The sequence below is a fragment of the Melozone crissalis genome, unplaced genomic scaffold, assembly GCF_028551555.1.
Source record: "Melozone crissalis strain CALT ecotype California unplaced genomic scaffold, PUWL_Pcris_2 ptg000018l_1, whole genome shotgun sequence".
Classification (NCBI taxonomy): domain Eukaryota; kingdom Metazoa; phylum Chordata; class Aves; order Passeriformes; family Passerellidae; genus Melozone; species Melozone crissalis.
The window spans coordinates 34,470,917-34,497,071 of NW_026535796.1; the positions used below are offsets into that span (position 1 = coordinate 34,470,917).

At 41.8% G+C, this 26,155-nt stretch overlaps 1 protein-coding gene across 1 annotated transcript in view; it reads left to right on the plus strand.

Annotated features, from left to right (window-relative positions):
• Window positions 1–253: 253 nt before the first annotated feature.
• ESRRB (estrogen related receptor beta) overlaps window positions 254–26,155 on the plus strand; it is a 121,767-nt gene continuing 95,865 nt past the window's right edge. The window contains exon 1 of the mRNA XM_054276436.1: window positions 254–333. Coding sequence (XP_054132411.1) covers window positions 332–333 — 2 coding nt within the window. The 5' untranslated portion in view covers window positions 254–331. The remainder of the gene's footprint in view (window positions 334–26,155) is intronic.

The following is a 26,155-nucleotide window of genomic DNA, read 5'->3' on the forward strand; positions in this document are numbered from 1 at the left end:
ACTCCTCCCTGGGCACAGTGCAGAGTTAAAAGCCCAGCTTTTGCTGCCTTGCTTAAGACCTGGTTATTTCTTTCTTTCTTTTTTTTTTCTTTCCTTTTTTTTTTTTTTTTTTTTTTTTTGTCAGCTGCCTGTTATATCAATCACAGAGCTGGGATCTATTTATAGGTTGGGACTCGGAGTACTGTGTCCTAGTCACAAAGAGAGGCAGAGACGCAGAGGGGACTGTCGGCTGGTGCAGGCAGAACCAAAAGATATTTAATCAGCAATTAGAAACACCTGAGGGCAAGGGAAATTCTACTCCAGCCTCAAGCCTCATCTCTCAGCCTGCAGCATGTAAGTAGCGAACTCCTATCTTTTATTGTGTTTATGGGCTTGTGTTTTGTTTCTTTTTTTATTTTTATTTTTTTATCCAAGCATTGCTCTGCACAAATCCTTTTATCTGGTCTAAAAATTATGGCAGCATCTCAATACAGTTAAAGGTAATATTTTTTTGATTTTCACTCTGTCAGAGGAAGGTCAGTGCGACCCACAAGGAGAGGAGTTGGTTCAGAACTTTGTAGAAATCTGGCGGTTTCACTATTTGAGTGTGGCTTTTTCCTCTGGAAATAAGTAAATGAAAGTTTGAGTGGAACAGTTTTGTTTTGGGAATAGAAACAGTCAGGTTTGCTGGCATTCCAAAAAGGTCAATGTATAACGTAACTCTGCTTAAGGGCTTACCAAGGACAGGTGCTATTTATCCCATGCTGGTTAAGGCAAACCTGGGAACTTTAGCAGTCCTGTCTTAAAAGAACCAAGTGACAACCTTCCCTCTATTAAAAAACCCAAAACCCAATACCCCCCCAGCTGCAAATCAAATCTTTTCTTATCAGACACATGCAATGAAATTTTGCTTTTACTGAAGGCATTTAGCACTAAGCAGTTGATGTTTCTTTAATTTTAAAAGTCCCAAAGCAACTGAAGAATCTTCAGTGACAAAAGAGGGGTGCAAGTCTTTGCAAAGTTGGCACGGTGATAATCAAAGAAGGAACTTACTCTCTTATCACCAATGAGATGTTTGCTTTAAAGCAGCCAAGATGTAAAATGTTTGAACAATTATATATTTCTATTTTTATTAACAGAAATTTGAAGAGAGGGAGAACAATAATTAGTCAGATTTTTTTTTATTAATAGCTTTCAGTAGAAATATGAAGAGAGGGAGAAAAATAATTACTCTGATTTTTTTTTTTTGTTAATAGCTTTTAGTATAATTTTTTTTGTCAAAATATTAGAGGCTTTTCTTGTTTCATAGTTTTGCTTCAGAGGTTTGTGTTACATCTTTTTACAAAATTTAGGGTTAATATTTATTTCTAAGCATAGGAAAATAACCTCGCTGTATCTACCCCCCAAAATCTTAATAGTACTGTTTTAATTTTAGTATGTCAAGTTTTTAGCATAATTTTCTCACTAAATATATGTTCTTGAAAACTTTTTTACACCCAAAATGTATAATTTTTGAAGGTAACAAAATATGAAATCAAGCTAAACTTAAAATAATTTTGAGGGAAAATTGTCTAATAGAAACAGAAAAATAAAACCTGAGCTGCCTCACAGTTAAAACATCAGATTTTGAGGAATACTTGAGAGACAAGTTTCTTGGACTGACTGTAGAAGGGTGACAAATAGGCTTCTTCTTTAGTTCTTTATTTTGCATTTCTTCAATGTACATTTTATAATACTTAGAACATTTAGCTTAAGTAACTAGGAATAAAACATATTGACTACATATTAATGCTCTCCAAGGTTTTAACAATTGGTATGAATACTCCATCATTCAGCTAGAATTCTGATATAAGGAAGGCTTTTAAGAGGATATAGATAAATAAGGTGAAATAATATGCCCAAATAATGCCCCAAAAGATCATTACAACACATTGCCTGCTATGAACCTTTTTTCTCACAAATTAAACCATGATCGTTGTCATCATATAAAGCTTCATTTTGATTATTAAAGCTTTCTGCTTTACTTAAAAATGAACATTTTAAAATTATTTAAGTCCTTTTCTGTTTGTTTTGCCATGATATTATATTTATTGCTTCTCTGTAAGAATGCAATGTTATTTTGTAATAAAAGAAGCAGATTTTTCTGAAAAGCATTAAAGAACTAAAATTGCTGACTCTGTAACCAGCAAAGAATCTATCATATAGCTGGTCTGAGGTCCCACTAAGAATTAAAAACCAAGATACAATGCTGAAAAAAGAATTGAATTATTTTCTTCCCTACACAAAACCAATATTAGCATGATTGTGCTTGGAAATTACTGCAAACCCCCCTTCTCCCCCCCCCCCCCCCCCCCAATTTACCATACAATTTTGCAAAAATCTGAGAAATCAAGAAGTTTTCTGAGTATAAAGCTATAAAAGGTTCAGTATTAAGAATTTATTTGGATTATTCTATAGTTGTGTCCACATAATTGCTGGACTTTATTCTTCTCTTTCAACCACATGTGAATATTTTGCCCTGTTACCGGCCATATCTTATTATTACTGCTTTGGAAAAAAAAACCCAAGCACCTACTGTCCTTTGGGGTAATGATCAATGCTTTATAGGACCACTTTTATTTGGAGGGAAGGCATTACCTGTGGTTAAAGGGAAGGCCAATGCATTATGTAGCAGAAAGAGTTTGTTATTTAGTTTCTGCTTCACTAATGATTCACGTTTTGTGGACTAAGCACCTATCAACCTCTGAACTGTCTTACTGTACATATGCTATTGCATGGGGGTTTTTTCATTCCTTAAAAAACCCAACAAACATCTTTTGCTTTATCCCAATTTGTTTGTTTCTTTGACTGCGAAGTAATGATTGACATGCAGATTCTCTTTTCCACGCCTCTCCTTTCATTGCTGAGTATGACATCTCTGGGGAATTATAAATAAAACCTGTGCCAGATCTGCTGCACAGGTGTCTGGAGTACAGCATGCTCAGGTGCCTCACTGTAAATCCCTGAGAATATGAAGTAAACACAAGCAGAATAAAAATACTCTTCCTGAAACAATTCTGTGTTTTGAGGGGCCTTCTGCATAAACCCCCCCAAAGCCAGCAGCCAGTTATTAAAGACTGTGTAGCTTTCTCTCTCTCTTACCTTTTTTATCGCTTTACCTGTACATCTGTCCATCTATTTCTCATCTATTTTTACATTTCATTATGCTGTGCTTGCTCTCCAGCTCTCTTCTTTTCCTTTCCTGAAGACACATTTCTATCTGGCACAGAAAATAAACTCAGATTGCGGGTAGTTATGTTAATCTAATTCAATCCTCTGTGGGCTAGGAGTGAAATTCTAATAGTGGAGCTGTTGAGGGCTTTTTTGTTAATGGCTTGGGGATTACATTGAGTTAAAGGCTCATTTCCTAATCAAACAGAGAGGGAGAGAGTGACTCCGAATATTTATGAGTCTCCCAGCGAGAGTTAAACATTGAACTCCAAAAGCAGGATTTCAGTGCTGCAAGAAAGAGTTAAAACCCCTCAGGGCTGCTGTGGAGAGGGAAAAAAAAAAGGAAACCAGTTAAGCCATCAGCATTTTCAACTGCTGTATAACTTCAGTTTGAGAGAAAATAATCATCTCACGAGCTAAAATGGAAACTGTAGCAAGATATTTAAAACAAAGTCAAGTGATGCTTCAAAAAGGCTCTTCTTCAGTGAAGCAGGATGCACGCAGTGCATGCAGCCGCCTAACAGAAACTCCAAATAAATACTCCTCTAAATGAGAAGGATTGGAGGGTGGGTTGCCTTTTTATTATTAATGCCTGGAAGACATAATTTAATTTTCTAATGCTTTTTATTTTTGTTTCTACTTAACTCTTGGGTCACCTTTTCTTTAAAAAAGAAAAAATAAAAAGGAAGTTTGATGAGTCAATATCTAAATTGTCCTCCGTCTGTTCTGCAGATTGGTACCTTTTGAGGTATTTTTTCTGTCCTTCAGTTTAGCTGGAGTCTTGTATCAAACAGTCTAGTTGAAGAACTGTATTTGCTGTGACAGGAATGATTGACCAAATTAATGGCTGATTGCTTTTGTGATGAGTTCATCATACATGCATGGGCAGCTTGAGTAGACCTTTCTGTTGCTGCAAAAGAGCGAGCCTCTGTGCTGCTAAGGGCTGGCGTGCTGTGAACTAGCCAGCAGTAAGCTTTTTTCCTCTGAGCTGGGACTGAGAAAATTTGTCTGCAGCAGGTGAACTGCACAAAATCAAGACTGTGCCATGATCCTGCCTCTCTTCAGAAAAGAGGCCCTGGAAAGGAATGGGGATAGAAACCTGTTGTTTTCTGACACATGGCCAAGTCAGTTCTCTGTGTTCCTCAGTTTCCCTATTTGTAAAATGATATGTGACTGCCATCAAAATAACCCCAAGATCTGCAAAGAACAATCCTGTATAAATCCCAAATGGCTGATTTGCCCCTGGGAAAAACTGTGAATCACTGGCATAGGTGCATAGTTGAAAACAAGAGGGTTTTTGCTGGGAACAAGAGTCGCCCCCCTTCACTTTATTTGTTGTTGTTGTTTGGTAGGGGTTTTGGTTTGTTTGGTTGCAGTTTTTTTAATACATTTTGTACTAGTCACCATCAAGGTTTTCTGATTTTGGCATAACTAGGAAATACAAGACTGACTAACTTCTTGTGTAATATTCAGTGGTGCTGTCCTATACACTAGGTCTGAGTTCAGTCTTAGTGACCCTTGCTGAGATTAATCTCGAGGTTTATTGCCCAAAAGTGGTAAATTCTGGCTAAAAAAGTAAGTCACTGTTTCATCTGGAGCCATGTGTATCAATGGTCATCCTGTATGCACCAAACCTGGCATTTTTGCTGACATGTCTATCTGGATGTAGCACCTTGAGGTAAGATTTGGCATCTTGCCCTAGTTTTAAAATTATTTAAAACTGCGACCTGATGTGAATGCCTGAGGCCCCTTTCTCTTTGTGCTCTGTGCCTGGGCCTGCTGAGGAGAGCACCATCAGCTAGAGTGTACTTTATTAAATGCATTCAAAATACATATTAACTGTGTTCTTTCCCTCTAATCACTGGAATATACAGCAGATTGCTTTGAAACAAAAGCTTTCTGTGGCTGAGCAGAAAACTGTGTAACATTTTTTTCCCCTGCCTTCTCCTTCCTGTCGTATTTTCCTTTCTTTTTGCCTCAACCTTTTCCTCTCCTGCACTATTCTGCTATGTCCAGTTCATACTTAGATTTTCCCTGCTGACCTTTCAGGCAGAATACACTTCCTTCTCCTCTTTTTGTACTTTCCAGTGCTATGCTGAATCTTATGAAGGTTTACCCTGAAGGGGGCTGCATTTCAGTGAAGCTTTGCCTGGGATATATGCATTTTATGAAGAACTGGGAAATTGAAAAGTGTTCTTCAACTTTCCCAAGAAAGCTACTGTGTTCTTGCATGCTACAACTACTTTAAAAAATATAGTAGTATAGGAATTTCAAGGAAGGAAATAATACAAGTCTAAAACTTTAAAGCACATAGTTTAGTTGGAATTATGTCTTTAAAGTAACAACAGTTTTAAAGTCTCATCACTCTTGAAAATCTCTAGAAAAAGTGCTGCACCTTTAGGGGAAATTGCTTTTTTTTTGGAGGGATGAATCTTGCAACTAAATCTTTCTGTTTGGATACTGGAGAGCATATGCCCAGCATATATGAGAAGGAAGCATAAGGGGTTATTTTTATTCATTAAGGAGTTGCTGCCCTTTCCTTTCCCCCAACCATGTGAGATGCGAATGATCCTGCTCACAAGAGTTTCACGCTGCTCTCAGAATGGATTCTCTTTTTCTTTGTAATTGTGTTTGCTGGATCAGCAGGAAATGTACTCCACAAGTTCTTCCCCCAGTCTTCTGTGATCACCTCTTTGTAGTAGGCCTGAACAAATGACTGGTAGCTGTGTACTAAAACAGGCATTTAATTCACATCCCCCTAAAGCTCACAGGACCTAGAGGTAACTTTCTGGCTGAGAAGAGGGTATATCTGCCACCAGGCTTGCCTTTCTTTTTGTTTGCTTTTTTTATTCATCCTTAGACCTTTTTTTTTTTTTCCCACAGGCTTCTTGGACTTTTAAAAATTGCAGTTATTGTCACTGGCAGATTTTTCTACTTCTTCCCTTTAAATAAGAAATTCTTTCCTGTTGCGTCATGTCCCCATGGCCTGGTACAGGAGGTTCCAACCTTCCCCTGTTGGGGATGTGAACTCAAGTAGATTGGTGAAGAGCTCATGTGAATAGGATTTTCTCAGTGATACTTTTTTTGATCTACAGTCTGTAGTGCTGAGAGTGTGGTAACACTCAAGTTATAAATATTGGTGAATGCTATCTTTGCATAGAAGAGGGAGACAAGGATTTTCTGAGTGCAACATTGGCTAGGAAGAGATTACTTGCATCAGCATCCTCTCAAATGCTCAGAAAGACATTCGAGGAGCCTATCTCAAGTCCCACTGCTTTTTATGTGGAAACTGCTGTGTACAGCTTTAAGCATGTTCATGCCAATCTTTAGACCAAGATGTTTGTATCACTGCTGTTCTTCCATTCTAGCTCTAACAGGCTCCCTGTTCAGTCCAAGGTGAGCCTCTTCACTGGTAAGATGTCTTTTGCCCATCTCTTAACTGGGTTCCTCCTTCCCCATTCTCAATTCTCTGTGGAGAATTGCATGATCCCAGCAAAATTCTCTGTATTACCGCAGGCTTTGAGCATGGTCCTGTTTTGGCCCCCATATTTTTTCACATTGCAAATAATCATATGATCCTTCCATTCTTCCTGGGTTTTCATCCCATCCTTCTCACTCTCTTTGCTGCATTGGATTGAACCTCACTTTTGTGCGTCTCTAAATAGGCTCTACTCTTGTGACTCTGTAGTGACTGTTCATGCCATCTACTGCCTGTGCAGCCCTTCTGTGAGTGTCAGCTGGTGCTCTGCCTTACACTCCCTGCACAGAGAAGTAGTTGGGGATAGAGAGCTACAGTTTCTTTGGGCTCTCTGTCCTGTACAAAGAAATCAGATGTGAGGATGCTTCCATGTGCTCCAAGTATTTATAGACATGTTACTACTGTGCTGAAATGATGGGCCATACCTCTTGGTAATACCATGTTGGCCTGGATACAGCAGTTCTAGCTCTTTAATCTCTCCTGGCACATGGGTTTGGGAAATGTGTGTTTAAGGAGGACAGAATTAATGGGGCTGCTGCTATGTTTGTGAAGAGTTAAATGATGGGGGATGAGAGTCACAGCTTCTCCTGGGGAATAAGGACTAGCCAGAAGAATTGATTGTCTTGGCTTATTGATCCTTCAGGAAACAGCACTGAAGTGATAATGCTGTTCCTGCCACTTTGAGGCACTTTGTACCAGCAACAACCTCTGTTTACCTAGGCTAGTGCAAAGGAAGAGCTGCACTGTTGCTAACTCATTCCAGAAAAAAACCATGCCAGACATGTTGAGTTTGCCATTTGTTTGTCTGCTCCCAGGGAGAGGTGACTGAGCAGCAGTAGCTCAGAATATGTTTGTATTTTATAGTGCTTAATGGAGACTGGCTGCAAATGGTAGCTTGTGAAATGCCATGCTGAGTCTTTGCTGGCAGTGTCTTGGTCTGAAGCGTTGGTTGGATTGGATGGTCTTTAACATCCTTTCCAACCCAAACTGTTCTGTGATTCTACAAAGTCTCAGGCTGTCATGTCACAGGATATCCATCTCTGCCATCCCTTTCCGTCCCTGCACCTTTCTGGTCAATTGGCAGTCACCACTCAGCTGGTCTAGCTTGACCAACTTGTTGAACCAGGGTAGTCCAAGTGCTTTTTATCCTGTAATCCCAATGCCACCTCCTAGCCAGGAGCCAGCCCACTTGTGTGGGCTGATGGGAAGTGGATGGTGAAACATCCCACCTCCTTTGCACTGAAGCACATGCCCTGAGAAGTCAGGTATTTCTTTCTGGCCTCAGGGTGGCAGAAGGAGAAACACCCACCTGGTGCAGGAGCTGCTGGAGAAGCAGTGCTTCCCATCACTCAGCTACACCTCCCCTGTGCGTGCTCCAAACTTGTTCAAGGAGCACAGCACTGCAGAGTGTCAGCTCTGAGCTTCTGTTGGGTGCTTCTACAACCATGGGCCTGGGAAAAGTGGAGGCCCTGACTCTGTCTGGGCTCTCAGTTGTCCAGTAGCACAGTGGGCTGGAGAAGCCCTTGCACTGTTGCCCCTGAGGCATCAGCTGCAAGCAGCTGATGAACTGGGCTGGCTCATACCATATGCTGGACTACTGCTGGTAACTACAAGTTTTGGACTCTCACCTGTAGAAAAAAAATGAGGAAATTGCTCATGATGCTCCCTATATCCTTTTGTCTCTGCTTTGTACTTCAACAGGTTCTGCACCGTTTCTCTTTTTGGATGTGTTGTGTTTTGATGAATCTCGGGCAGGTCTCTGCAGCTTCCCCATTGCAAGGTCAGAAGGCCGAGAAATCTTGGGGCCACTTGGAGCACATTGCAAAATCTTGCACAAAGCTAGGAGGGCCAAAAAGCTACTGTGAAATGCTTCTTTGTTGAGTCAGGCCAGCTTATATATAGAGATATGCAAATAAAATACAGAGCCATTTAATTACCCTACATATCATTTCTGTACTTCATCCTCTTTGATGTTGCCAACAACTTTATTGCAGCACTTGATGTTTGACTTTACATCTCAAGCATGTGAAACGAGATGATGAGAAAAATTGCAGGTTTTTTTTAAAGAAGAAAAGTGTCTATACCACAAGATTTCAGGGAACAACTAAAAAGTAATGCCAGCTATATTCTTTTTTAAAAAACGAGATGATATTAATAACCACCAATGCATAATAGAATATATAATGATGTTTCTTTTGGGACTTGATCAGTAGCTGAACATTCAAGGCTCAAAATGATGAATTTAATATAGTATGCAGCATCATATGTTATGTAATGTAAAATTATCTACTACTTAATAAATCTCATGCTGAGACTGTTCTACTTCTTCTTAACTAGCTCTCAGACTATAGTGATGAGTTCTACTGGCGGCTTTGGATGTTGCTTCTGTTTTGCTCTTGTTTGTATTGTGATGCATCCCCTACAGCTGGGGCTGTTGCATTTAGCCATGAGACAGCTTCTGTCTGAAAGAGTTTCCAATTCAATTCAAAACAAGAAACTACTAGGGGTAGAGTCAGGCAGGAAGTCTGTGGCTAGAGGAAAGATGAGGGCAGTTGAGATGGGAATTTGTGGTAATATATTGCTGAAAGTGTGGCTTCTTGGGAGTACAGGTGACTTTGCTTGATATGGAGTTAACAAAAAGATACCAAAAAGAGCACAGGCCTCTATTTTCCTGTGTAACACTTGTCTAATTCTTTGCTTTGCAAAATTAGCACCTCCACTTTCTTAGCTGAGAAGAGAGCTCTGCTACATGTTCTCAGTATCTTTACATACCTGAGTCTTTTCCGTACTTTTTCAACGAGGTAGTCATCTTTCTTTTTATAAAGAAGTGATTTAAATAAAACAAATAAAATACTGTATCACATAAAATTAGTCTTGGGTTTTTTCCTGTGTCATTCAGTGACAAAGTTATGGATGGATTCAAAAATATATCCCCATAAAGGCATTTACTAGACATGTGGACTCAATAGTGGCAACTACATGTTATGGTCTAGAGGCAGCTGTCTAAGCCACAGACTGCCAACATACTGATGATGAGGTCTGTAAAGGTTCAACAAGGTTAAGAACAGGGGGAAAACTCTCCTTTCTTAGTCTTTCCCTGAGCCATAGTAATGTTTGATATCAGAGGTAGAATATGGGACAAAGTGACAACTTGACCTGGCATAGCTCTGCTAATAACTTTTCTTGCAACTGAATTCAGTGTTCTCACTTTTTGCAGTTAGTTGTTTATATGATACTCTGTTACAGTTATGTAGAATCTGCATTTTGGGATACCCAGTCTTGTTTACCCTGAATGTTTTTCTCCTGCTGTAGGTAGTGTTTCTAAAGCTGCTGAAGTCCCTAGGATAGAAAACTATGCCAATTTAAAAGTAGCAGTGAAGAGAAGATTGCAGCCATGGAGCAAGACTGAGCTAAGCAGAAATTGCTCTTCCTGAATTTGCCCTTTCTGTATGGTACTGTGCTCCTTCCCACTGACTGCATGGTTCTTGAGGTAACATTTTCAGGGCAGAAGTTAGGCCCAAAGGGAAAGAGGCAGTATGTTAGAGGACCCTTTCAGGTATTTATGTTTAAGGCCACATTATGCAGCAGCTTTGTTTCCATGTATCCCATCCTTTGCTCTGTAATGCTGAGCTCTGCAGGTTTAGTCACCTGATGGGTTTTGGTTTGGTGGCGTGTTGAGGCAGAGGAGCTTTGCATTGCTGTATCATCAGCTGGCAAAGGTTTCTTGAAGCAAATGGTCACTGCATTAGACCAGCCAGCAGGGCCCTTGTCTTGCTGGTACTTGCTCCTTGTAACTTTGTCAATGGCTTCTGGCTTCAACTTCCCCATCTGTGAGTGAGAGGGAGTGGTATGCCCTCTATACCTCATTTCTGCAGTGCAGCACATGAGAACACCTTCCCAGGTTTTACCTGACAGAGGAGGAATTTGGAGAAGAAGGTGATATTTTGCTTTTAAGATGGTACAGTGTGAGAAAGAGGAAGGACCACAAACATCTTGCACTCAGTGGTTATATGGTGGAGCATGCCTCTTGTACAACACCTATCCTGTGAGCCCAGAGTACTGAAGATGTGCCCTCTTATTTGCTGAAAACTATGCTTTGGTATTTTGGCTTTTTTTCCCCCCCAGGATTTCTTGGGCCTTTACCAAAGCCGCCATCTGTAAATTTGCAATTGTAAACCTGTGTAAGCTTGGAGGTTCCTGTAGTTTAATGCAATTTTGCTGCTGTATGTCTTCAGTAAGATGTGAAATGACTTCAGGCTTCTGAAGTCATTTCACATCTTACTTTCATGGGCCAGAACTTACCTCTCCAGTGAGAGGACAGCTGTGCTTTACTTTTTGGGAGCTAAAAGAGGTAAGGTAAGGGGCAGCAGTGCCTCCTATCCTGCTTCACATGTAGATTGTAATCTTTTGCATATTTCAGTACTTTGCACTGGTAGGTACTAATGTACATGGGAATCAACCCAAAATCTTTCACATTGAAGTCTTGATAAGCCCTCAGACCTGGAAAACTTGTGACAGGCTTGAAGTGTTGGGGAACCGTGCTAGGTTTAGCACTCCAACCTGCCCAGAAATATTCCAAACTTCCTTTTATTTTTTGGAGCCCATCAATAATGTGGGGCAATTACGTGACTATGAAGAATGATTTGATATTGTACAAACATCTTTTTGTATCATTTTCTATTTAAAAGCGGAGCTAAGCAGGAATTTTTGCTGCTGGTTTCCCATTCATCTGGGGAAACGCTGCAACTTTAGTCAAGGCACATTTCTGTGGAGAGGATTCGAGCTGCTAATTTGACTGTAGTTTATTTCTGGAATGCAGCAGTGTTTCACCAACGGAGCAGCTGTCCTGGAAACACTTACCACACAGGGTCATTTTCCTCTCTGTGTGTAATCAACAAAGCCACCCCAGTTAACCTGAATCCTTTTCAGTCTCCTAAACTAGACCATAGGGAGTGCACAGAGATCTATAGGACTCTGACCTCCTTCACTTCCTTCTCCTATCATTAGGGAAGAAAAACCAGTCCCATACTTAAATGTGCCTTAAAGGGGAAGCCTGAAACCTCTTCTGAGCATGGAAAACTGTTTCTTAACAGTAATATACCACTGATTTTGTGGGGAGGTGTTGGTCCTCTGTTTTCTGTGTGTGTTTTGTGATAGTAGCTACAAATCTCCTAAATTTACCAAATATTCCAGGTTGTGACATAACAACAGTCAGAGGTGGAAAAGCTTATTGTGTTATTCCATTCTTTTTGTTCTCTTTGGTTTGCTTTCCTTGCATAAGCCAACCTCTATTCACTTCTGGGATGACAGTTGAGCAGGTAAATTCCTTCTACTACCAATGAAATTTTCAGTTGAATTATACAGTTGAAACAATTTCCTAATTTTTTTTTCCTCCCTAGTACTCTCTCATGTTGCCCAGTTCCTCACTGTTTACACTCTTTGATACTTTTTGGATTTAAGTCCTGTCTCTAAATGCTCTTTCCCTCCAGTAGACTCTATGGGGTTGTTTTTTGCCCCTTGCTACAACCTTGCATCAGTCTCTGGAACTGCTGTATAATCTTCATTGTGGTTCTATTAAGAATGTTTTACTCTTTGAGTTTAGTGACTCCTTTCTCTGTTTTAAACCTGTCTTCAAGGCCAGTCAAAGGTAGCAGGTCTTTGTGTGTAGGAGGACATTCTCTCTCAAGCCTGGACAAGGACCTTTTCAAGAGGCTTCCACCTGGCAAGTCCTGCACCTGTGGGCTGGGCCAGCCTTGCTGCAGCCCTCATGGGTGCATCACTGGAGCTCTATAAGGGAAGTCTGCATCTGCCAGGATTCAGGGACTGCTTCTTCAGTCAGGTACTTGAAACTGAGACCACGAATTACTTTGATGGTTGCTGTCCCCTCTCTCCCCAAGCTGTGCTAGTGTGCCTTTTCAGATTAAGTATGACTTGGGCCTCCTAAAGATTAACAGTATCATCAAGGACTTTTGCTCCTACAGTGAGTTTCAGAAAGTGATTTCAAAAGACACCTCACTGAATTCAGCCAGAGTATTTAATAGTTTCATGTTAGAGTAAACAAAACTCTAAAAAATATTCAATACATGTAAAATATCTTTTTCTAAGTTCTTTGCCTTTCCTGATGAGGTGAACATAATTTTTCCTGGGTCATCCTTATGAAAAGATAGAATCCAGAAGGATAAGAAGGCTGGTGTGATCCCTTTAGAGAAAAGGCAGTATAGCTTTCCCTTGCTGAGAGCCAAGGGGCAGTAAGTTGTAGTAGGAAAGCAAGGTTGATTTTTGAGAGATGTTGCAGAGGGAACAGGTGATCAGTTTTTGAACACAGCCTGCAATGACGCAAGTCAGAGGGAGCTGGAGAACAACAGTGTGTGCCTTTGAGAAGCCTTCAGTGGACAATAAAGTATAAATGAACATGTAATGGAGAAGAATAGAACAGTGTTTTCCCCAGTATTATGAAAGAGTCTGAATGAAATGATGGATTTGTTTTATCTGTTAAAACTAGAGCCCTGTTTAGTTAGCCAGAATATGTGAGAAATTGGAAGAACAGTTTTTCCTCTTTTGTTTATGAGCTGGTGTTAAAGCAAAGTTCTCAGCTTGACTTCAGTGCACCCACACTGAAAATGAGTATTGTAGTAGTGTAGGCAAGCCTTGATACAACGCAAATGTATTGGGCTTGACTGATTGACAAGCAGATCTCTTCACCCTTTTGTAACCATGATGTGATGAAGTTATAGTATTTCTTCTCATTTGCAACTTGCTCTATGAAGCTTGAACTAGATTTCAAAACAGTGAAAGAGATTTTAAATAAAATTAAATCTCATTTTTTTCACCTCTAACCAACACCAAGATTATTGAATTCAAGACAAGGACAAATTTAACTGACCACTTTTCCTGTTCAAGATTTGTACACTGCACAGCATTTGCCTTTAGCCTTTCCTTGTATATGCTTTATGCTTTCTGGTAGATAAAGCATACATCCTTTGGCAAAAATGTGTAATTTTTCATAGCAGGATTACTATAATGTATAAGAAATTGCCTTATGAAAGCCATGTATTACTTGTCACAATTGAAGCTTATTGGGGGTTAACAAGTACTGGACAAACAGCTCAAACACTTAGTGAACACCTTAGGCAAAGCAGAAGCTGTCTTGGAACGCTTGTCTTGTTTTCTACAGCTCTTAGAGAACCATGAGGACTCTCAACAGATTTTAAGGCAGACCCATGCCACTCATGCTTTAGGCCTAACTGCATTAAAAGCTGAAATCCACCTAGCAACTCCTGCACTTGTCTGGGCAGTTTCTCAACATCTTCTAGAGAGACATACAACCTTGATTTAGAGACATTGTGTAGAATAACCAGCATGCCTCATGACAAGTGGTCCCAATGGCTGGTTCTGGCTGTTTAAAAATGTCTATACACCTAAGTGAAATTTGTCTGGTTTCAGATACCAAGAATAATCTTGTCTTATATTCTTTTAAAGCTAGATTAAAGAACTTTCCACGATTAATTTTCCCCCCACTTACAATTAGATCAGGTCAACCCTTAGCCTATTCTTGGAATTAAATTTATTATGCTTCTCAGATTTGTCATTGGATAGGTTTTGTTTCAAGCAGGTATTTGTTTGACAGCACCATGCTTTTCAGTTCAGTAACTTATGTCTTTCAATCTCATTCTGTCTCAACCATGTCATCATTTATCTACACAAATGGGGACATTTTCCAAGAAAAATACCCCATATATGAATGTTTTTAAGAAATCCTTTGACATTGCTAATGGTTTCACAACTTTCCCATCTGCTGCAAGTCATGTGCCATGTACAGGTATTTGTGTTCAGCTGGACTGCCAATAATCCTGCATGTGGTCAGTTTGAATTAAGTAACGTTTTGGAATTTTTAACCCAAAGCAGCTCCTCAATCTGAGCTGTACAAACCCATGTGTTAACATGAGGAATGAGACAGGACAAATGTGGCTCAGTTGAGAAGCATGGGAAGATCTCTGCTTTCTGCAACAGAAATGCATTAAAGAGCTTAAGCAGTGGGGCTTCATTTTTCTACAACTGAATTTGTAAAAGTTAAACTCGTAAAGGAAACAAAAAGCAGGAACAATGTAGTTTTATGCTCTGTGAATGTATCACATATTTGTGTCAAATTAAGGGAAAATCTACACTTCTGCAGAGGGCAGGAAGGGATGTGATTCATTGGTAATTTAAAATACAAAATCTTACACTTAAATCCACTAGAGAAAGAAATTTGATACACTCCAAAAGCATTTGGAGTTTGCCCGTACTCTATGTGGCAGAATGTGGTTGTGTTGCTTCAGGAAGAATTTGGGGAAGAAGTTCTGGTTTGGGTGCTTTCATGTTCATATTTCCTGGCTTTACACAGGAATGAATATTGAGAACACAGTTACTTCAAGGAAATTGGGCTCTGAAGGAGAGTGAGTTTTACATGACGACAGAACCAGTCGTGTGTTACTAAGGGCACAATAGAATCAGTCTAAGAGACAATGGGCTTTCTTCTGTCTTTCTGGATTTTAGAACATTTGATTATTTCTTCCAACATGTCCCTCTGCCCTGCCTGCTGTAATGCCATGCAAAGGCCACTTTCTTTCATCCCCCTTTGCTAGGATATTTAGGCTAGTCAAAATCAGACCCTGTGAATGGATGTAGTAATGAGGCCCATTCGTCAGTATCAAATACAGGTGGCCTGTCCATCCATAATTTTACCGTGAGTTTTATTCCTCTTCTCTTAAATAAGAATTTGATTATCAAGAGTGCAATGGTAAGTGCTTTACCAAAGAATTCCTGCACCAATTGGTGTATATATTGAATTGCTTGTACATTCAGTATAGCTGTATCCCTGCAATGTAAATGCTTGGATTGTGAAATCAAGGTAAAGAGGCTTCATGCATCACAGTAACAGCTGCTGCAGTGAAATATACCCTTCTTTGTACTTTCTCTGACTCTGATTGTTTGTGATATGGGCAATCTAAGACTTATGGAAATAGCTTCTCAGCTGGTGTAAACTGGTACAGCTGCAGTGAAAGCAAATGAGCTCTGCCCCTGCACACCACATGACTAGTTGGCTTCTGGTGTCACTAGGTGCATGTTTCCTTGCTTTCAAGTGGTCAGGTTTTATGCAAGCAGCAAGTAACTACAGGGTTTTCAGCAACCTAAAACAACCCTAAGCATGGTTTTAGCACAGGGCTTTACTTTCCGACTGTATTCCCACACAAGGAGAAACACTCCCATCAGGTAAGTGGAGCACTGGTGAAAAGTGAGTGAGAGTCTGGGGGAATGGTAGTGACAGCCAAGTCTCATCTGTGATGGCAATGACAGGCCAAGGGAGCAGAGCAGGCAGGGGCAGACATTGGCCTTTGTATGGGGCTGGATTGTGCTGTGTGCAGGCAGGACACCAGAAAACAGTGAGGGGGGTTCTGGTGAGATGTTCAGCTCTGGGCACTAGCAGCAAAAACATGCAGAGGAAACTTGGAAGGTAGTAAGAGAAGAACAACAAAAATGATAACAGAGCTGGAGGGATTGTTTTTATGAGGGAAGATCAAAAGAACTAAATATGTGAAGCTTGGCTAAGTGATGACTAAGAAGGGAATGTGAAAACCACCTACAACTGTTTGAAAGGATATAAACACTAGAGGTGAACAAACAGTGGGGACAAATAGTCTGTGAATTTGAAAGTCATTTTCAGTTCAGCTGTGTTTCTGCCTTTAGTAATCACTTTCTGTTAAGACTTGTGCTTTACTGAAAATATTTTCAGGGAATATACACTTGTATATTCAAGTGCTTCAGTATCTGCAAGGGAATTCTGAAATGTAAATTAAATCTTCAAATTTGAAATTTGCTTTGCTTTACATAAATTGCTTAGTGTATAGTGTATACATTGCACTAATCAACAGTATGCAAATTTTTTGCATGGCAAGTCAAATACATGGTTGAAAACTGTATTTTCAGTTTTAACATGGTATTTGTACGCTCCCCTAATGCAATTACTTAGTTAACCAAGTAATACAGGATAGGTTCCAACTGCTTTCTATCAGCTTTGCACAAAAAGGTGAGACATTTGCTTTTGTTGACAGGCTGTATTTTATAAATGGTGAGATTTACATGTTGAAATGTTGGGGGAGATTTTTTTTTCTTTGACAAGAATTAAAAGTCACTAGACCCCAACACCACAGCATACTACATGTATAAGGGCTGTTGGTGCAGTTTTGTGAAGTCACCAAGGTGTGCTTGTGCACTGCGAGGGAGGTCTTTTCTAATTTTTTGGTGCACCGTTTATCTGATTGAGAAAGGTGAATTTAGCTTCTGTGACCCTCCACGGGCATTTAGAGCAATTGAATTAAAAAGAAATTTCATTATGAGTAAAAGAAAATATTGTGTTAATGGTGAAATTTTCTCCTCCTGGAGGTCCACTTGTCATTTAAAGCTCTTGGGCAAAGCAGTGGAAGTGGTTCCTGGGCAGGCCTCAGGTGAGCTGACTAATTCCGTAAGTCATTTTCAACTTTGGTGATTTGTGAATCAGGCATTAAAATTCCATGTTAATACTCATCAACAGGCTTTTCTAAGCAGCATCTTTCCCTGTTAAAGCAGGATTGATGCCTGCTGCCCAGTGAATAACAAGAGAGATGTGGTCAGCTGTGTAGATACCCACAGCTGTTTCCAGAGGCGTTTTCTTCAAGAGCGTATGTGCGCACGCATGCGCCAGTGCACACTGTACACAAAAACTACAGGCTTTGACCTATGCAAACACACATCAGATTATTGCTTTCTATAAACAAATTAGCATACTTTAAAAGGTGAAAATCTCTATAAAATTGTCTGCCCTGTTGTTTATGGGGTGAGTAGAGGATGCACTACATTACAGAGGGGCTCACATTTCTCTCTTCTCCCCCCTCTCTAAATGGACGTGTGCTCCGTCCGTTTCACCATTGTTCCTGCCAGCCCGATCCCAGCAGGGGTTCCCTAATTAGCAATCTCTTCATTTCCAATCAAAGCACAAAGCGGCCCCAAAAGCCTCTCTTTATGAGGGAGCTGAGTGGTGGCTGGGGACGTGGAGTGGGATAATTGCCTTCGCCACTGGCAGCAGTAAGCAGCCTGGCTAATTCATTATTGTAATAACTTTGCTTGTCCTTGGGGAGGGGGGGCTAGGGTGAGGAGGACTGAGCCTGGCAGTGCTAGCTGAGGACAGGGGGAAGGGGGAATCCAGCCAGAACTGAGGTAGAAGATGGGAAAAATTGGCAGGAAAGAAGAAGCCTTTCAATATTTTTCTGCCTGCCTCCCCCCCTTAAATAAATTGAGGGTTAAATTAATTTGTGGCATGGTAGCCAGTGCTCCCTGAGCAAGACTGCCATGAGCACCCTCTGCTCTGCCCTTGTCATGGTCACAGAGAGGGATGTCTAGAAAGCCATGTAAACTGGCCCCTGGAATGCTGGGGAGGCTGGGGCTTGTAGGATTAGGAAAATTCAGGAGTTTCCTCTCAGCTCAGGTAGGAAAAGCTGACACTCAAGCATTGATAGAAGGCTGAATGACTGAGGTACCCACAGTTTGTGGCTTTCAGTGATTCACAAGAAGCCACTCATCTTTGTGTGGAGATTGAATGTTGTATATCTTTAAAAGAGTCCAGAGCTGACAAATTGTATAGCGAGCTTTGTTCTTATCTATCGTCTCTTTAAAATACATTTAATGTATGTAAGACTTGCCTCTCTTTCTGTGGGCTGCAGATTTGTGTTTGCTGGAGCTCTGTTGGCTTTCAGGAGCCATCAAGGCTCTGCCCCTATGAACAGAGTGCTAAGCTGAGATGCCATGACTGACTGAGCTGCCAAAGGGAACAGGCAGAGGTGGTGAGGTGATGCCTTCTTCCTCTTCCTTGAAGGGAAATGTCTGTGCTGTGGCACAGCAAATTTATTAGAATTTTGGTTTTGAAAAGTGTGCATATTTTAAGTAGGTAAGACCAGTCATATAATTTCAGACCTTCTGGTTCTTCTTTTATTTCTTTGTGCTTATCTCAAATAAGTGTGGCAGGGTTTTGTTTATTCCATCTCACTGATGGGACAGCTCCTTTTCTGAATTCCTTTGAGCCGATACTGCTGTGTACATTCATGAAGCCTGTCACTTTGAGATGGTCACCATTCATGTTTCTGCACTGAAGTGGCTGGTAATGAAGCTATGTGTTTTACTGTCAGAGTTTTTTTTCATTGAAAATTATTATTTCTGACATAAAACATAACTAAAGAAACAGTGACATCAAAATGCAAGTGCCAAACATGCAAATTTGTGTGTGGCAGGAGCAGTTTAAAATTAAATCATGCTCTTGTGATAATTAGCCAACACTTAATTCTGGAGATATTTGTATTGTATTTGTGTTGTGGAGAGGGACATGAAGCAAGTCCTCAGCCTGAGGGTCATTTCAGTGATATGTAACAGATCCTTTGAGTCCCAAACAGGTTATCCACCGAAGATGCAAAATGTTTACTGGGAGGAGATGTTTTTGAAGTAGTTGAGTAAGGTGATGGAGAATTAACAGCTATTTGGAGCAGAATTTATAGGTGTTGCTGTCCAGACTCTAGTGAGCAGTGATGTTTTCCCAGCTGCCTTATGCTAGGTGCTGGCCTGCAGATTTCTCCACTTCTCAAGCAGATGTTCAGCCTCTTGGACACTGCAGCCCAAGGAATTTCAGCAAGAACAAACTTCCTCTGCCTGATACCAATGTCCATAGATGATGCTAATGTCCCAATGGAAAACACGCCTATTCATTTTTATTTTTCCATAATCAGTGCTGTAGTCCTGTTTGTGTTGTGCCTTTTGCTGTCTAATGTAAATACCATGCAGGAAGGTACATTCAAATAGGTCAATTAGTGCATACAATGAGACTTATGGGGGATTTCAATCACTTGCTCTGTGTCCTGTGCCATTTCTATGCTTCTGGATCCTTTTTGTCAAAGGATCATTTTAGTGGTGGAGGATGTGCACATCTCCTAGTTTGCCCAGTTAATAAGTTTGCAGCAGTGGCAGCCCATAGGATTGATATGAGCTCCTTTAGATAACTCTGCTAGGTAAGAAAATATCCCCCTTTGAACATTTGTGGGATTCTCCATCATGTATTGTGTCCTACCCTTGCTTTGCATTGATCTCTCCAACCCATTTATAGTACTGTAACTGTGTGGAAACTGTGGTGACCAAGAGTTAAAAGCAGGAGTGGATAGATTCTTTGAATTAATTGTTTCCTTTCCTTGTGTTTCCATCTGCTTGGGAATGAGAATAAATTTGAATCCTGTTTCTGATGGTTTAAGATGATATGGATCCTAAGAGCTTTCGGTAGATAAACTGGGGAAAGACAGTTCAAAGGGTCAAAAGACAGCTGACATGCAGCACATTGGCCTCAGTTTGATGGCATGCTAGGGTATGGACAAAGGTTGATGAATTGAAGTAACAATAAACATTTTAGTCCTGACTTCACTTTTAGTCTGAGACCCTCAATTGTTGCATTGTTAGCAATTGCTTGTGGAGAGGTAAGAAATTGTGGCAATGGGCATGAGAAGGAATATTAATGATCCAATTTCCAGCTGAGTTCCACTCCAAGGCCTCGCTGGGTGATGTGCATTTTTAATCATAACAAACCAGAATGAGAAGGAGCTGCTTGCAGCAAGGCAGGCCTGTGTGTGGAGCCACAGTGTGTGACACCATCTCAGACCCTTGCCTGCTGCTCAGGGGCGACACAAGCCTGCTCTGCTTGCTTGAGAGCCACCACAAACTAGGTTGGACTGTGACAGTAAAACCTGGATCACCACTAGAAGTGGAACCAAGGAAGAGGTATAGTAACTGTCTTGAATAGCCTAAAGCTCTTGACTGGAAGAAATCACTGAATTCAACTGGAACTTTGGGCCAAAATTGGCCCTGACTCAAAAGGGGCAGAAAAATAATTTCTAGATGCTAGACAGCATTGTGCTATAGCCACGCTGAATTTCCTGCTAGCTATTTTTGCAGTCTTGATGGTTTCTATGATAGGGTCTTCTCACTTGTTTGTGTTTTTGGAAAGTGTTTTCTTTGACTTTTGAAGCCATGCAGTCTGTCTGAGCAATATTCCCAACATTGCTTTGATCTCTCAGATACGCAGAATTTGGGAGAACCCTGGATGTTTTCTTTTCTTCTGAGGTGCTTTTCATTTCAAACTTTCAGCTACAGACAGCTTTGCAATACTACCTTGGGAGCCCATCATCATAGTGTTCAAGTGGCCAGCAGGAGTTGCTGATGAGGGTCGTGCAGGCCTCCTTATCTGGGGATAAGTAATCTATGATCATTTAGCAGTGGGACATGCAGCTCTGTGCTTGATACATATTTGGGAATGTGCCAGCTGCATACCATAACTTACCTGCTTAGCTTCAAGCTCCACATCTCAGGACAGCTCCCTCTTTACTTGTTCTTAATATTTTACTCTGTTTGGTGACTTTGTAACTTCTTTGCCTTTAGGGCTAAATAGCTGGTAGTCACTTGCCCAGGGTTTTAGCTCCACAGCTGTCTGTGTATGTGAGAATGTGGTGCAGAAGCACAGCAGAGGTGTCTGATACATCTCAGGGGCAGAAGAAGCAGCAGCCTTGCTTTCTCAATACAGGAGTGTATTGTTTCAGTGCACGCTAAGCAGAACAGTCATTCCACCTAGCAGAAGGCAGGGGTGTCACACTCACTGCAGTACAGGAGTTATGGGAGGAAAAAACAGCTGTCTCACATCCCTTCAAGTGTATATTAAGGCCAGAAATTAGAACTGATTTTCCTCTTAGAGTTTTCAGCGCCCATTCAGTTGCTTCTCTGTAGGCTGAAGTACTTCATGCCCAGCCTTTGTAGCATCATGTTTTGGATATCTGGTGGAGAAAAGGTGTCTGATGTTTGATATACAAGTACTCTTGCTCATTATTTTCAAGTAAACAAGATGAATGCTAAAAAGATATGGGAAAACTCCTGTCCTGCTTTTTATGCCATTAAACTAAGAGCTAGCATTCTTTGGGATGGTCTGTGCTGATGCAGCTATCTGTATTATGCAAGAAAGGGTTAGAGAATCGCTGCAGAAAGATGGAATGCTTTCTTTCATAGGAGGAGTTTCTGAAAGAACACGCACACCCCTGCAAATACAGACCAGCCAGGCCACTAGGGCCTGCCACAGTGCCAGAGAAAATGCCAGCAGCTTTAAACTTCTGTTTCACTAAGGAATAAATGTTACATGATTTGTGCACGAGGGAGGGAATTCACTGAAGTGGTTGAGGAGGGGATGGGAGGAGGTGCCTTTCACCATGTAGTAGATGTTGCCTCTGGCACGAGTGCAGGACAGTGAGCAGTTTATACATGTTGTGCTCTTGCAGCAAGTCTGGCCCTGAGAGAGGCACCTTTCCACTTGGCAAAGCTGCCTTGCTGCTGCTGGATACCCAAACAGCTTATATGCCTCCTTCACAAAGGGCTCTGGCTTTTTAAATGTTTAAACCTGCAATTCTCTTGGGCAATGGTCCCCTCCTGGCAGAGGAAGGGGGCTGCCAAATGGGTATAGTTTACTGTGATTTTAAAAATCTTTTGGAGGGAAGATGGATTCTATTTGATGAGATAGGTGTTTGTTGCCCAGGCAAAACTCCCAGTGTATTTACAGCAGCTCTGCAAGGTCTGTGTGTGTGGTAGGTGTGTGTATGTGCATGTACATGCTTGTGTATGCCTTTATTTCCATGCTCCGGCTGCCTGCCTCTGATTTAAGGGCAGGTTTTATTCCCCAGCTGCCTCAGGGCTCCTCTTTTCTGATTGCATTAAAGTCTCCGTAATTCTCCCCTCATTAATGATTGGCATATTTTTACCTCTCACTAAAGGAGCTTGGAGGCAACTCCCGTGGGGCCCTGCTCGCCAAATGAAACAATTTCATCCTGCTCCAGAAACGCATTAAAAAGGGTTTGTCAGGATCTTATCGCTAGTTAGGGAAAGCTAATCAAATTACTTCTATTTATTAGCTGCTGCAGCAATGTGTCATTCCATCAAGCACAGGTAGTGGGACAGGCAGGGACTGCGTGCTGAGCTCTGTGCATCCAGCACTGCTGCCTTGATCTGCACAACAGCATCTCTTGCCAGGGGAGGTTGAGGGCCAAGAGAAGCTGTGAACTTCCCAGTGACAGTGCTTCTGCCACCATTGCCATGGGACCTCTCATCTGCTGCCCCTCTTTGTTCGTCTTTTCCAATGGACTCCCCAAAACCCCTTAGTAGTGGCATTCCTGAGCTTTTAACATTGAGTCCATTGCTTCTATATTTGCCTGATCACTTCCTGCTGTTGCTGATTGTATTTTGCTACTATTTGTTTTGAGATGGTTTGGGTTTTTTGGCAAGTTTAATTCAGTGGTAAACCAGTCCAGGAATGATTTGTTCCTTTTCCTTGAACCTGGCATGACAAGGAGGACAGTGGGGAGAGATTATGGCAATTGTAACAGAAATAAATATTTTTTTACTTCGTGACGCTTTAATGAAATATATTTTTCTCAAGCTTTCTTTTTCATTCTTTTTTTTTCTTTTTTCTTTCTTTTTCTTTCTTTTTTCCTTTTCTCCTCCTTTTTTATTTTTTTTCTTTTCTTTTTTTTCCCCCAGTACATGTGGTCTGTAAAAGTAATTACAACTGAGGAAATGGGAAAGAAAGTGACAGAGTCTGTTGAATAAACTGCATACAAGGACTTAGATGAGACTCTGAAAAGGGAACCAGCAATTGCTGGGCTGCTGCTGATTGCATGAAGAGTAGTGGTTTGTGAGGCAAGAGGTGTGAATCAGAATAAAGCTCACTCTTTTATTGATTTCACATGTGGAATGTGCATGTCCTTCATGCACATACACTGTGCACTTGTATTTGCAAGCGTGTATGCACTCTCACTCTTGCACATGATGTGAATTCCAAGGCGCTGTACCTCCTGTGGGTTTGCTGCTGCCTCAGAAGGGACGTGGAGGCAGGTGCCTCGCATGTGCTTTCAAACTTTGGAAAGTATAGATCTGCTCCACCTTTTTACTGTTCCTTTCATCTTCAAACTAAGAGCAAGGAAATCTCTGGTGTTTGAGATAAACATGAATTGGACAGTGAAAATGGCTTGTTTCCAGGTAAAGCCGATCTCACATTAAAAAACTCCCACACGAATAAAACCATGTAGTGGATATATTTGCATGAAGTGAAGTGTGTCTAAATATAGTTATAGTGACTCACAATGACGATAGTGCTGTGCACATATGTAAACCTTTGCTGTTTCATTTTGTGCACACCAACATTTTCCCTCTGGCTCAAAATCCTGGGACAGCAGTGAAACCACAGCCTTCTCATGTAAGAGCAGACATGTAAACCCACCGGTGTGCACACTGTGTGTGCTGCTGGTTTTGCTTAGGGAAGGTCTGTGCTGGCCCTCAGGATTTTGCAGTTGTATGTAACATCACAGATGTTTGCACAGAACTGATGGAGTGCCCGGGGTTTGACAGGGTTCTGGCACTACAAGCAGCGATTCCTGGCGTGGTGGGGACCAGGCAAGTGCCCCAGCTATTATCCCAGCGGATTCACGGTATGGTGGGAGCGGCTGCCGAGCTGTGGGGCCCTCAGCGTGTTCCTGGGAGCGGGATCGGGAGGGCCCGGCCCCATCAGCCCCATGCAGCGGGCCACGCTCCGGCATCCTCGTTCCCCACACAGTTCAAAAAGCAGTCCTGAGTGGAGCAGCACGCTCCACAAAAGGCTCTATCGATTGGGCTGTCGGAGCATTTCCCGGGGTCCTTTATATCTCTTTGCCTCTTCGTCAGTAATGAAGAGGCCGAGCGCAGAGAGAGTCAGCAGACTCCAGCTGCTGGGATTTCTTCATCTTCTCATCAGGATTTTAATTAGACACGTCCGAGAGGGCAGCACCGTGTGAGGGCAGGCGGGAGCTTTATCAAGCAGGCCACTTCTTTAATTACTGTTTACTGACAGATAACAAGGGAGGGGAGGTGGCAGCAGATTGTTGTGGGGGGAAGCGGGGAAAGGACGGCAGTCCCCAGAGTGTGCGCTCAGCAAAGAAGGCCTCTGCTAGGGACCGAATGGAAATTTTTCTGCTCTCCCCACCCTGACATGCTGTTTACCTGTTGCCAGAGTGGGAAAGGTTCCCCTTGCCCCTTTCCTAGAGGGAGGAAGACAGATGTGAAAGGTGTTAAGGACTAGAGACCCAAGGAATGAAACATAGATTTGGTTAGAGAAAAATGAGAGAACTGGCTCTTCTAAGCTACTAGGATCCTCACCTGACTGGTCCTGTGCCTTCCCAGGCCTGGGCTTCCCTGTGGATTTTCTGGCACTGCACAGTAGGAATCAAAATTATTTTCTTCTCCTTCTGTCTGGAACTGTCAGCCCTCCTGCCTCCCACTACCCTCATGGCTGTTTTGTCTGAAATACACCTTCTTCTGTCTTTCCATGTGTCTTCAGCACTGGCGGTATAAGGGCAGTCTGCTCTGTGGTTGCTTCTGATGTGGCCTTGATCCCTGCTGTCTTTTGGGCCAGTTCTGCACCTGGTATGAATACTAGCTTCAGCCAATCCTCTTCGGTTCGGCCTCAGAATACACATACCCCTCCCATCTTCTGTCTCCTTCCCCTTAAGGTGTTTTTTGGTCATCATTTGTATCCTGGCTGCTGTGTCCTGCTGGATCACAGCCCTGTTTTCAGTTTCATGGAGCTACCTTTTGATTGTTTTGTGTTATGACAGGGGAATGGTGTTCACAGTCCCCCACAGAGCAAGAGGCTGGGTTGATCACTGCTCTCTGGCTCAACCAGCCCCTTGGGACAGACAGTGCCTGTAGTGGAGTGCAGCAGCTGCTGTCCACGAGAACAGTCCTATGGTGGACTAAACTCAGCAGAAATTTTCTCTGAAGATCACGCCACAGTCTTGGCTGCATTTTTATCCACTCTAAGGCAGTCTGACGCTTCCAAAATACTGTTGCCATCCCAAAATGGAAGATGGCATGTGCCAGACTTTGGTTTCCATTGTTGCCAATAAACTCCCACTGCTCTGAGCAGAACAAGATCTGGAGGATGTGCTTGGGATCAGCAAGGACTTGGTAATTGGACTGTTGTTCTTTCATTTTGCTACGCAGTAGCGAGCAGATTATAGAGCCCACACATTATAGATTTCCTGTCATCCCTCATGAATCAAGCTCCACCGTCTTATTTACTGTCGGCCAAGGCCTGTGAATAACATCACCCAGGGATGTGCTCCCCAGCAGTTCTGCAAACACACAGTGCAGAGCCATTGCTTGTGCCTTTGGGCTGGCAGCTCGCCTTCCCCCATCACAACACCTATGGCAGAGAAGGGTCCTCTGCTTCCTGTCTTCATGGAATGGCTCCTGCTGCCCAGGGAGCTCACAGGCTGTGACACTGGAGGCAAACTTATGTTATCTAATTAATATTAAATCCCACATTTTGAAGTTTATGACATTTCTGGTCACAGTTCTGGCCATTGTGTACACTCA